General features: G+C 36.4%; 1 protein-coding gene across 12 annotated transcripts in view; it reads left to right on the top strand.

The window, feature by feature from the left end:
- The window catches only part of LOC139962094 (inter-alpha-trypsin inhibitor heavy chain H3-like), a 46486-nt gene that overhangs the window by 21524 nt on the left and 10906 nt on the right, over nt 1–14056 (top strand). For 7 of the 12 annotated variants that reach the window (XM_071961970.1, XM_071961966.1, XM_071961967.1 and 4 more), the window contains exons 1-5: nt 5054–5211; nt 6916–7018; nt 7674–7799; nt 9310–9482; nt 13475–13585. In XM_071961970.1, coding sequence (XP_071818071.1) covers nt 6917–7018; nt 7674–7799; nt 9310–9482; nt 13475–13585 — 512 coding nt within the window. In that variant the 5' untranslated portion in view covers nt 5054–5211; nt 6916. Of the gene's footprint in view, nt 1–842; nt 1224–1954; nt 3281–5053; nt 5212–6915; nt 7019–7673; nt 7800–9309; nt 9483–12613; nt 12798–13474; nt 13586–14056 lie in introns of those variants that run through there. The other 5 variants (XM_071961974.1, XM_071961973.1, XM_071961972.1 and 2 more) reach the window with 4 other exon arrangements.

The following is a 14056-nucleotide window of genomic DNA, read 5'->3' as shown; positions in this document are numbered from 1 at the left end:
TAGTTGGTACAGAAGGCCCAGTCTCGCATCGTGGCGGAGGCTGGAAGTTTACTTTACATGGTGTCATATATATATATATATATATATATATATATATATATATATATATATATATATATTCGAGTTGGATAGCATCATGTTTGATCTCTAGAGTAGGGCAAAATATGTCACCAAAAACAGAACTAGTATTGTTCGATATAGGTGACAAACGCCTACAGTGGAATTACGATCTTCCTTACCGGTTTCGAACCTCTGGACATACAATCAGCGTCCATAGCCTAGTGGTTAGGGTGTCCGCGTACAGAGCGGGAGGCCCGTGGTTCGAATCCCGGTGGAGGCTGAAAGTTTTTTCACTGTTCTTGATTTTCCAACTCATTACGATTTTCATTTATATATATATATATATATATATAAAGATATACATATAGATCAACATATAGATAAACATATATATATCTATATTGATATATATATATATATTGATATTAATATATATACATGTAGATATAATATCCCCCACCCCACCCCTACACATTAGGGAATAGATCTTTCAAAGTGGGAGAGTTGTCAATGTAATAAAATGAAAACTCTTTACATGATATTATTAAGATTAGCAATGCAGGATCGAGGTCACCAGTAATAAACCTGAAGTTGTCTTGAGAGTAGAAGCATTGAGAAAATTAATTTTCATTCAATTGTTGTTGGACAATAGACAGAGGTTTGAATCCTAACCCTTTCCAGTTATTATTTACTGTTATCTCCAGGTATTTGTATTAATGCTGTCATTCATTTCCAGGTTTGAATCCTAACTCTGTCCAGGTTTTCTTTACTGTTATCTTCAGATATTTATATCAATGCTGTCATCCATTCTGTGTCTGAGGCTACAGGAACTACAATAAAGAGCTTCTTCACAGCAATTGGATTAAATCTGGGAAGGCACGCCCTAATTGTAACCCCCAGGAGTATTAAGGTAGAAGGGGGATTAACAATGGACTGGAAGATCAAATCGAGAATGGCATTTGATGGTTTCATCCTCAGGGTGGACCCAGCCGAGAAGGTTCTGGAGATTAATAACATGAAAGGTGTATCGATGTACGTAAGAAGACACAGTGACATAAGAACCAAAAGAAGGGTTGGATCTCGAAAACATAAACGTGAAGAACATCTTGGTCTTTACATTCAGGAAACGAGTGGATTTACGGAGAGCCTAGGTGGAATTCTTGGTGAGTAAATGCCCTCTTAATGAGTTCCATAAATTGTAAAATCAATATCAGCTCTTGAAACTTTTCATTTGTTAGACAGAATATTTTTTTGTATACTGTATTTTGGTGATGTACAAAAAAGTTGGCAATCCTCCCATTGGGCACTTTGTAATAGGCCAAAATTCCAATTTGCGTTACTAATGTTGGCTCTTAATGTTGTTACATTATTACAAATAATGTTTGCGAACGTTAATTTTGGAATTAATGTGTGATGATGTCATCGCTGAAGGGTGACCTGAGGCACAAAACAAATTATAGACTATCGCAAAAAGGCAATTATGATGTTTTAAATATTTGAGGAACAACAATTGGGGGGGGGGGGGGGAGGGGCGATCTTCAGCATTACTGCAATTCCAGAGCATTAGATACGGTGATGGCTCTGGCTGGGTCCAAATGCGCATGATCTGAACTGTTTACAGATCTCCAAAGATTTTGTGTTTCCCAATTGGCTCTTGTATTGCCATAGTGGTTTTTTGTGCTAGGTTATGTTTTCCAGCCAGGTCTATTTGGAAGTCTCTAATGTTTGAAATATAAAGATCGCAGAAACTCCAACATATGAAGGTTTCACATTAGATATTTGTGACAAAGACGGTTTGTACAAATTTACAGATGCTAGTTTTAGTTCACCAGGTTTTAGCTACAAGTGGCTTAGTAACAATATATAACAGCATACCTCAATTTGCTTTCTACAGGCCAGTTCTACTCAACGAGACACGAGTTCCGAATCGAACCAGCAGGGCCGCCAGATGGCATCCCAGACCAAAATTTTGGAAACCTAACGAGTTTGATTGCAGATGGCACGAAGATACCGGTGGTGTGGCATGAAAAGAACCAACATACTTGCTGGCATGCAGGAAAGGGTGGACACGGAAATCTGGATCCAGCACTTTATAAGACGGATACATTGATTTGAATCTCCAACTAGCCCACAGTATCCATGGAAACAGTACACCCAAAAACATCTCTGAATGTTATCATGATACTATACATTACATTCTAAAACTTCTTACAGTTGAGGAATATAGTTCAGACAATCTTTTTAATTTTTCATTTTTGTGGCATAATTTCTGGAACGAAATCAGCACTCTGAGACTACCCTGGACTTATAAATAGCTGTAACCACGTTATGGAAGTTATACCACACCATACATTTGATCTGGTGAGGAATGTTTCATAAGGGATATAGATGCAAATACAAGCCTTTAACTGTATAGCATTTACAAACCATGATTTTAAACTTTTGTTTAAACAGGTTACTCTTCACGAGAATGTTTTTGGGTTTTTCACATTTGAGAAGATAAACGATATGCAATATCTGGGATTAACAAATTGCTAATGCTTATATTTCAAATCCAAAATGATTATATGTGGGATTTTCCAAATTCAGCAAATTTGCACTTTTTTCATTTAGATATAAATAAAGTGTAATTTTTTGTTTTACAGTGGAATTGCTTATGGTTTATAGTTTAATCATGTAGGAATTATTAAATATGAAATGATGATATTCAAGGGATCTTACCATAGACAATGAAGCCTGCTATTGTACAAGATTAGGCCCTTTCTTTTTATATTGTGTGTAGAAGTATTCTTATAACCGAAGCGTTATATGTTATTTACCAGATGCTTCATTTTATGGTCAATATGGAGGCAATGAAATTTTTCTACACAACCGACAAACAAGATGTCACTGTGTACATTAAAATCTTACAATGCATTTTCTATAGGACCTTAAATATTCTCGCATTGCCAGCCTGGATTTTGAAAGGACAGTCACATGGGCACTGCTGGAAGTAGTGTTAGACTCTATATGAGTATATAGGCTATTAAAGGTCAGGATCAAACTAATCTCCTGCAAATAATCATTTGTTAGAAATATTTCACCTTGCATGATTCTATGATGAATGTAGTACGAAAAATTAAAGTTTGTTAACATAATTACCTTAACATTAAAAAGGGCTGGTGGTACCACCTAGCTCATTGGTAAATAAAGAATTCTGCGCATACCATTAAACCAAGAATTTGTCAAAGCTTCCTTCTGTGTGGCATACTATGGTTAACGCATACATGTACGTTTGGCTACCAAAGAAGGCAGGTTCCTTAAACGCTTTGGGACAGAAGGTTTGATGGTGCACCTTGGGTATAAAGATTTAATTCTTTTCTGGGGCCATTGATGTTAATTAATACCATCGGTGCTGTTGAAAGTAACAATCGACTAAATGTTTGGTAAAGTTACAACTATGAAACCTAGCCCTATTAAGGAACCCTTGCTGGTAGATTATCAACACCTATAGTCACATGGAGAAAAATAAAATACAAAGTGAATAGATTGCTAGAATCGGTCCAAATTACCCGGATAATAAGTACTCATCTTTTATACCTGTATGTAAAGATACTTTTTGGTGTTATATCACCCTCGTCCCACCCTGACTCCACCCCGACCCCCACCCCACCCTCAAAATATACATAACTGTGACAAGATACGGGTATGTGGATAACTGGCACTTGGTGTACCCATCTATCTATCCATCCATCCATCTATCCATTTCTCCATACATCCATCTATCTATCTATCTGTAAACACACCCCCCCATCCCATTTGCCGTCCCCTCATAGACAAGGACACAGGATTTATTAATATATCATATGGAAGAGAATATTATGGTCTACCCCCCCCCCCACACTACACATTACAGAAAGTTGGTTCACTGATTTTGTGCTGAGAAAAAAAATTAATGGATTTGATTTAAGAAATCGACAGAGTAAATTGCTGTTTAATGTGAAATAATTCGAAGTTTGTTGACAGTTGTTTTAGTATTTACTGCTCTTATTGAAGTCAATTGATAAAAATACAGTGTTATGTTTTTGGTTGATAAAAGGCAGATGTGTACGCTTTAGGCATATTCTTTGCCCCGTAATACTTACTATAGTACTTTACAGTCATTGGTATCCAATCTTATAGAAGAGGGCTCTCGACGCATATTAAAAATATCGATATTGAGCAACTTGTTAAAACAACAAACTATTAGGCAGTATTTTAACACTCGTTTCACATTTTGAAGATTATAAAAAGTACAATTTAAACTTTCTACGTTATTAAGGAAGCAATGAAGGGTCAAACTACGCTCATATCTCCTTAGATTCACACTTTCAATTTGTCTTAAATTCACCCTTTTTTGCTCTCTCTTCTTCTTAAATTCACAAATTAGATCTTAAATTCACACATTATAAACTTATATTCACAATACTTTAAAATGTCAAAGGTTCTTCTTTCTTTCTCAAACAAAAGATTTATTATAACTTTAGAGTGACGTCATCTTTATAACCCCTAACATTGTTCTAGAATTAATTCTGTGGCCTATACTCCCATGACTGGATTGTTTGATAATGATATTCTCACAAAGCAGCTTCTAGGTAGCTATACTGTGATGACTGCTATAAAAAAAAATATTTAAAACAAACTCAGCATAAAGTGACAAGTTTTGACCAAGTTTTGCTCTTGAAATATTCCTTTCTTTGTTAACAACAGGCGAGTGTTGGGAAAAGCGTTTTTCAGTCGTTGCACAATTTAAAACAATACCCAAGGAAGTTTGTTTGGAAACCGATATTGAATGCTATCCGGTCCCATAAAGCTGTTTTTATAAATATATTAACAATTCGGGCTTCCTTTTAATATCGCCTTACATAAGCATTTGAACATCTGATCTGATTTTTACATTAATAAATCACTAAGAGGGCGGGATTTCCATATGCTTGGTTAAATGTTATACCTTATATCCTGAAGTACTTTTTCTAACTATATGGAAGCAGATATTTAAGGTCAAACTTTGGTAAGCTTAGTCAATTGGTATAAATAACACATTATTGTCAGATATTACAACACAGTCTATGAGTTGAAGTCGTAAAGAGCAAACATAAATTTGACAGTGGACGCAAGAACTCACTGAGGAAGGTAAGTTACCTTGGTCAGCGTTTCTGTTGATTTTGATATAGTATTTCAAGTTCAGTTCAATGTTAAGATTACGTATAACAGTGCAGCTCACTATAGGGCTGTAATGTGGTAACGAGTCACTTCAGTGACCAATGATTTTCCTGACTTGAGTGGAGTCGAGTTGAGTCATTGAGTCTACGTACTGTTTAATCTATCACCATGTGACACTAATTACCTTACCTATATGCCTTGCCTGTATCGAGTCTATACTTAATAATCAGAACTGAATGGAATCATTCGAAATTTATTCAGTTATCTGCAGTTATGTAAACAGCTATATGGGTTTCTATCATAGTTTGATACAAATTGCAGCCTAGGATTTGAGTAATATATATATATATATATATATATATATATATATATATATATATATATATATATATATATATATAAATATATATATATATAAATATATATATATATATAAATATATATATATATATATATATAGTAGAAAAATAGTAAAGTTTGCTAGTGCTAGTGAAAAAGAAAAGAAACACGACGTTTCGGGTATAAACCCTTTAACAAGGTGAGCAAAAAGACTACTAAAACTGTAAACAGCGAACGAAGAAAGATAAAATGGTCCAATGCACACACATGAAAGAAGCGAACAGTAGCAGGGTAAAAGGACTTACAACAAATCGAATTTAGAGTTTAAACCATAAGGGGATAAGGTTCCAAGTCGGAAAATTAGTCTATTTTCGGATTTAAGACGATCGATATCAGTGCCTCTGGGGGACAGAGCACACGTAACTGAAAAGTCAGTGATCTTACAGGGGGAGGGGGAATTGAAGTGAGAGGCAACAGGGTAACCAGAAAACTTGGATTTGATGGAGCGTAAGTGTTCGGTAATACGATCTGCCAGTCTTCGCTTGGTTTCACCTATGTAAAGTAAATTACAACGTTTACATATGATAACATAAATTACATTAGTGGAAATACAAGAAAAGTAATGTTTAATTATAAAAGAGTTTTTAGGGCCAGTGATACGAAGCATAGTATTTGAGGTGACATATTTGCAGGTATTACATCTACTACGGTTACAAGGGTAGGTGCCGGGAGTGTCGACAGGGATGGGCTGAGGATGCGATGCCCACACCAAATGATCCGCCAGGTTGTTCAGTCGCTTGTAAGCTGTAATAGGCATCTCCGTGAAAACTTCCTTGGTGGTGGGGTCACGTGTGAGAGTTTTGAAGTTCCTATGTATACGGTGTGGCGAATGTGTTGTAATAAGGGATGGAAAGGAAGTTTAAAGGGTTTATACCCGAAACGTCGTGTTTCTTTTCTTTTTCACTAGCACTAGCAAACTTTACTATTTTTCTACTAGAATTCTCGGTGCTACGCAGAACATTGCCTATATATATATATATATATATATATATATATATATATATATATATATATATATATATACGACAAATAAGGACATGTATGGGTGTGTGTAGTATATAAGTTACGTTACTTTCCTATTTTACTTGGTTGGATTGTAAACTATAGGGTGAATACTTGTGTTATGGTTAGTTTACCTAACTTTTTATTAAATTGACCTAATATCGTTTTTTTTTTAAGGGTAACTTATAATGAAAACAAGATCTAATTGTGGGAAAATTCATTGTTGTTCTGTATCATTTTCGATTAATTTTCGAGTCTCATTTCTTGTTACAGAATGAAGATTTTATTATCATCCTTCATTTTCCTCACCGTTTCAACTTTGCTTGGGATTTGTTCACCATTATCATGGAAAATAAAACTCTCAGAAATCGCAGAGGTATGAAGAAAGCAATAATTAGATGAAAACCAAACTTTTGGTTGTAAACAAGTCATTTCAGTACTGAGTAACCATTTATTAGGCACATAACTAGAGGGTTCGTTTCTAGGGGAGGGGGGGGGGGGGGAGTCGGTGAGGGAGTCAAAAAAAAGTTGACTGCTTTTCCTTCCTGGGGAGGGTCTAAACAACTTTTGTTTGGGCAAGAGGGCTTAGATGCAAAACGGTGCTATCATTTCCATCAATTTAACTTTATATATATATATAAATATATAGATCCGGCTTTAGGAATCACAAATCATTTTGAGTTGTTTAGCATCATGTATGTACAGTATATGTGTGTGTATGTATGTGTGTGGTAGAGGTCTAAATGTTCCGGATAAGTTCACTAGTGGCTTTGACACAGCTTGACGTTTTCAACTTTATTTGCGATTCGAACCAAAAACTTACCCACTTATCACAGTTGTTCAAGAAATGTCGGGCTTTTTTATGTGAGAAACCGTACGGGCAAAGGTCATGACCCATAATGCATATTCATAGCTTACGGGACGCTTTACCGTTCTACGCCGCTACGCAATGTTATATTTTGACCCTTTTCTTTTGGTTGCAACATCAATTTTTTTTGGTATAAAATATGAATATTTTCTTTTCCTGAAAGAAAAATCCTGAGATTGTTGACAGATATCAACGAAATATAGATGATTCAGTTACAAGCAGAAGTGGCGATGTCGGCCCCTGTAGTGACGAAGAGGAACCTCCGTGCAATGGAAGAACAACCGCCTCTGTGAGTATTGCAAATATTTATTCCTATGATATAAACACACTGAATGGTGATTACGTCATGGACACCAAAACTCTACTGCAATCCGGCTTATAATACGGGTTCTAATATAATGACATAAGAACCTACCAGTGAGGTTACCCCATTGTCAACAATAAGGGGGGGGGTGAGGAGGGGAAAAGGAAGGGTGAACCAGGGGTAAATTCAGAGAAAACTTGATGTGTTGACCGATAAGAATAGCTAGAGTCAAGGAGAGAGATGTAGTTTTAAATAAATCCTGTAAGAAAAAAAGGTGAAAATCTCAAAATTGATTAGACTAATTAATATGTTAAGGTGGTACTTTGGATCTTCAGATTCCTTCTCCTTTTTTTCCGGGTTCAGAGAGGGGAACTTTTACCGACTTGATATCTCCCTCCTTAGAATACTCTTTGCATCTCATAAACTAATTTATGCTAATTTAACTATATTGTTATGAACCACATAGAAAGGCTATAGTATGACCAAAGTATACTGGTTTAAATAGTAGAAACTTATAGATGAATTTATTGAACTCCAAGAACAGCGCAGCAAATATAATCGATTCTAGTCTCAATGTATAGTCTAATGGGTTGGGATTTATTTATTGGTCTGGTCTTCTGTAAGACCAAATGTCTTTGCGATATAACATCAAGGTGGAAGTCGTGCGGAAAATTTGTAGGCGTACAAGGAATCAACTATACAGAAACCTATACAAGATACCGCATGGTCACATCAATTAGGCGATATGCAGAGTGGTACCGATTTGGTGTCCTTTCTGTATTTTGTATTACGTGTTTGATTACCCTGAGGTCATAGAACTGGCCTCAATCCCCCACCCCTCCCCTGGTGGAACACGTGTCCCCCCCACCCCCACCATTGGAATACGTGTCATCAGCGTACACGTTTCTTAGGTCTACTCAGTGTGATTCTTTTCAATTGCCGGGAGAGCGTTTGACTTGAAAGTCAATAGAAGGATTTCAGAAAATGTTCGCGTACTTTGAAGTTGATTAATGAAAGAACAGGAAAGTATGCTTTGGAAACTTTAAAATAAAATTAAGCCAGCTGACTTTGGGCGATGAATTATATTATACTGTAGCTCAGTAGAAGAAAAAAAGCTGTGTGAATAGTGGGATATACAAAATATGAGAACAGTAATTAGCTAATTATGACAGTAACCTGAACATATTTATAAAGAAATACAAACATTAAGCGTGCATGAACGGGCAGCATGGTCTATCCTTGATCATTTTACTATATTCAAGATGTAACACACCATAGTCACAATTATTACACCCCAATTTTCAGATTATGGGTGGATGGGTATCTTCAGTGGCTATAGCTGCAATTGGGTGAGTTAAGTTCTGTCAAGGTAAAATGGATTCGTTACGGTAAGTTGATCAATATAATGCGATATCAGGATGCATCACTTTTTGAAAACATTCTACATTGTTTTCCAATTAGCCAACAACCCAACCATGTTCATTTCATGTTATAGTTAACATCTTACCCTGCACCACGGATCCGCAGCCTTAACGTGGAGACAACCATCACAGCTAGATATGTCAGTACAACTGTGATAACAGAAATAGAAAACCAAGCAAATGTGTCTCAAGACTCAGACTTTCGGTTCAGATTATCAAAAGGAGCTTTCATCAGTGATTTCTTCATGTAAGTACCATGTGTGTACTGTAAACAATAGTTAGTCATTATAACTACAAACAAATTAGTCACAACGATGTCTCTATCGACCAGTTTCTTCTAATCATTTGACAATATAACATTAGTTTTGTGACTAATTAAATCGAGTCCTACTACTATGCCTCTATCGACCAAAGCTTAGTCCAGTGACAAAAATACAAGCTTCATGGCAAACTTTAAATTTTTCTCGCAAACCAATAAGAAATGCTGCAACTTGCTCTTCTGTGCTACTTTCAACTGCAACAAGATTAGGGGGGCGCCAGCCCCCGCCCCAGTGAAAAATATGGGGGGCGGAAGTATCATTCCTCCCCCCCCACGCTTTGCAAGTCAGAAAACCCCTTTTTAATTTCCAAATCAGAAAAAAAATCTCATTTGGAGCACCAAATTGCATCTAAGGCCAGGTGAAAATGCAAAATTATTTACAAAATGGAGTGGGTGTTGAAGTGTGCTATATTTTGCAACAAATTGCATCTGAGGCCACCTGGAAATGCAAAAAAATTCCAAACGAAGACCCCTCCCCCAGGCCGGCCATCAGTCTTCAACCCTTCCACTCAAAAGTACCTTCCTACGCAACTAATGACAACTGTCTATGTTACATGTGATTTTAATCGTCTGGACTTTTATGCATGTATCTATAATGTAATAAACTTAAAAAGCTTTGTGTGGTGAACTGGCACTGACAACATGGGAAGTTTACCATAGTGTTGAAGATTGAAATGTCAACTATATTGCCGATACGTTTGCAAATTTGCTATTAACTATTTCGCCCCAAAAAAGGTTGTAATTAGCTAGATGACTGAAGTAGTATAAAGCATTGTGGTAGTGGCAGCTAGATGTTCAATAAATTCTGCTCAAAAATATGTTACCAATTCCTTCATTTCTTTTTTACATTCATTTGTAAAAAAATATCATGAAACAGGAGATTTTGTTGTTAAATGAAAATGAACATAGGCATGTAACATAATCTCTAGCACAATATGAAAATGAGGAGTTGGTATATGGCAATCTCCCTGTTCAATGAAATGGTATTATCTGCATGAGACAAATGGAAAATAACTATAACAAATTTTAATAACACATAAATGCATGAAAAAGTAAACTGCATGAAATTTGCTGTATCATTCTTTAAGTTTCCCAAATTGATTAAACAAACATTGTTTTAAAACTGTTACTCTTGAGCATCTTTATTAACTATTAATTTTGGTCATTCTTTGTGAACTCAATGACTGTATTTGCTGTTCACCAATACTCACCATCTCAGACTTCATTGTAAAACCTCTTGCAAAAAAGGACTTGGAACACATGTACCGTACTGTAAATTATCCCATAACAACGAAAACTTGTCAAGTCTGGTTGAACTTTCATACATTTCTCAATTATCCTTATAGAAAATATTAAATCAATACCAATTATGGCCTACACCTGTGCCAATCATTATTTTCTGACCAATATGGTACTGGAAAATAGGGATGTACCAGATCCCAAATTTTAAGATCCGATCGGTAACAAAGGCTAGGCCAGTTGTTTTCTAAAAATCATGACTGATGATTTTGCATTTAATTGTTACAATTCATCCAATAGAGTCTCTAGTCACTTAACTTGCCAACTTGTCTACTACCGACTGGCCCACAATATTTTAATGCCCACAGTTGGATGTCATGCCCCAAAAGTTCAAAGTCCTGGCTATGCTTATTATTGATTTTTTATTATTGAGTTATTAATGATGTTTTAGATGGGGGGTATTTTCTTTTGGTGGGGTGAACGATATAAGAAATGTTCTTAGGTAAGGGATCACAACATGTATGCTATGTTAGTTTTGTCCCCCCCCCCCCTCCCCTCCCTTTACAGCAAATGTTTCAATGTAAGAAGATGATATAGGCCTCCTAGCCTCTATGGGGGAAAAATATGTCAGAACTGCCCTTGTGATGAAATATATATGGTAAGTGAAACGAACATGGGGACGAGTTAGGGCCTTACTATATAGTGCATACCGGACTACCTGTTTTCAGGTTAATCCTTCAAAACAATAATAAAAAATATTATATGAAAAATTAAAAAAATATTGTAAAATGTAACAAACTAATTAAGCCTTAACCTGGGATATTATACACATTTAGCCTAGGCTATGTGTATATTTCGATGAGTTCCATTTGTCTCGTATATACCGTGAACACGACTTCGCCACTGGTGAATGTCGCATTTATCACAAATAATTAGTAATTAGGCTATAGTTTGTTACACTATTTAGTATTTTTCTTTACTTGTTTGGTTTGAAATTTACCATACAATTTATAAACAAGAAGCTTTTTTAGTGTTATTGGTTGGAGTTTGCTGATAACAGGTATGCCTAAGTAGAGCACGGGTTGGCGAGTTAACGAATTGGGGAGTGGACTACTTGGTATAATGGTAGTGAACGAGTTGTTAGTGATCGAATTGGTAGCTAGTGGACCTGACACCAACAGGGAGAGTGGACTAGTAGTTGGCGTGTGGACAAGTCCGAGTTGGTAGTGGAATAGTTGGCGTCCAGGTTGCATTTCATGTTATACTCACACCAAAGGTACGTCAAGATTTTAAGTAAGTTATAGGCCTAATTAAGACCTAAAGAAAGTTCCAAGCAGAAGATCTTCAGTTCAGAGTGCACGAAAATAATCCAGACTGGGTTGGCGTGTCGACGAAGTATCTAGAAACTTGACGTAGGCTAGCCTACACCACAGGCGCTCGTAACATTATAGAATATAGTATACTAGCTAATAATACACATTTATATAATATATGTCATATAAGTGTTTATTACTGCTACTATAGTACTAAACCTCTACGAGCGCCTGTGGGCTACACTATAGGTAGACTAAACTCCTAGCCTAGCTTCGGCCTAGCGTTGGCAACAGTTATGCTTACTAAGGCCTAACGTTATTAATTTACCCATACTTTCCAGCCAAACATATCGCGGATATTCAAACCTTCCTTGAACATTATGTCATTTGTGTCAATTATTATTTATTAGAATTTCAGTTGTGATTGAACTTACCTAACTGACGACATTTTGAAACTGATTCTGACGATTTGGTAAATGATTAAGAATCTTCTTATTTTGTTGATAGCACTGTTCTATCTGCAGTTAGGCAATGGCCGCAATGTACGACGTACGACGTACCACGTATGTGCATACAGCACATGTAATCGCCGGCCGGCGGCCGTCGTCTGAATTTTTGATCTCTGATCAGCTGAGCAGACGGTATTCTACGGTACGATGATTGGGTAAAATAATGACGTCATTGGTCAAAGGTGAAGAATATAGAAAGTTAACAAACATAAGACTAGAACATTCTCGTCACGCTTACATAGTGAGTGTCAAACAAGTAGTACAAATTTATGTGACTAATTTATGTTAGTCGAACGACCATGCAAATTGGTCTGCAACTAACGAATTGGTGTATGACTAGCTAACTCGAGTCATTGTGACTAGACTTTTGCCATTCGCGACTAACTAAAAACAGACAATGGCATACATCATTAGTAACTTCTTCATGTGGGTACCATGTGAGTACAGTTAAACACATCATAAGTGAGTACCATGTGAGTACCCTGTATATATATATATATATATATATATTCTGTTTAGTCATATTAGCGTATCATTCTAACTTCTCCATGTGGGTATCATGTGTGGACACCTGAATAGTGCACCTTCTTCATGTTTGCGCCGTGTATATACAATGTATCATGCGGTGATGTCTTAACGTGAGTAGCCTACGAGGTCAGTTGAGTCCATGTGAGTCATTTCGTCATGTAATTACCCTGCGCAAACATTCATTAGTGACTTAGGCTATTCATGTAAGGTATCCTGTGTGGATATTTAAACATATTGTTAGTGATTTTTTGTACTGTCAGTACCTGTAGTGAATTTGTTACTATACGAAATGCATTTTCCTTCCTATTTCATATCCAATCAACTACACTAGGGTAATTGAGGGTCAGGTTTATCAGGCCGAGGTTCGTGAGAAGGAAGAAGCCCAGAAGGCATACAACGCAGCCATGAGACAAGGGCTGACTGCCGGTCAAGTCAAGCAAAGGTAATACCACCTGGAACGTAGCTAGACTTCTGTTTAGAGGGGCCCAATACTTTCTAGAGGGGCAGACATGCACCACATGAAGCAATTTATTAAAAAAAATCACATTTAATGGACAATTTGACGGGAAGGGGGCTGACAGATATTTGGGGCTTATCACGCCTTGGTAACATTACACAGATGGAATTTATAACCTCTTTATTCGATAAAGGGATGTGTCAAGCTAACCGGTTTATTTTCAAATTTAAAAATTACAAAGAAATGTCTTGCTTGAAGGGGGACTCGAACCAGTGACGTCAGAGTTACGAGCCTTGAAAATGAGGTATCCAAATTCCTGTAAATTTCGTTTCCTTCTGGGGTGCTATTGAGAAGCGACAAAGACGTAATTATTCCAGCTTATATTAAGTGATTATAGTTTGACTATATACTATAATATGAAAACAAATTGATATTGATAACGAAAACGAAAACAAG

Source organism: Apostichopus japonicus, chromosome 20 (assembly GCF_037975245.1).
Source record: "Apostichopus japonicus isolate 1M-3 chromosome 20, ASM3797524v1, whole genome shotgun sequence".
Lineage (NCBI taxonomy): Eukaryota > Metazoa > Echinodermata > Holothuroidea > Aspidochirotida > Stichopodidae > Apostichopus > Apostichopus japonicus.
This window is presented reverse-complemented; position numbering and strand designations above follow the sequence as displayed.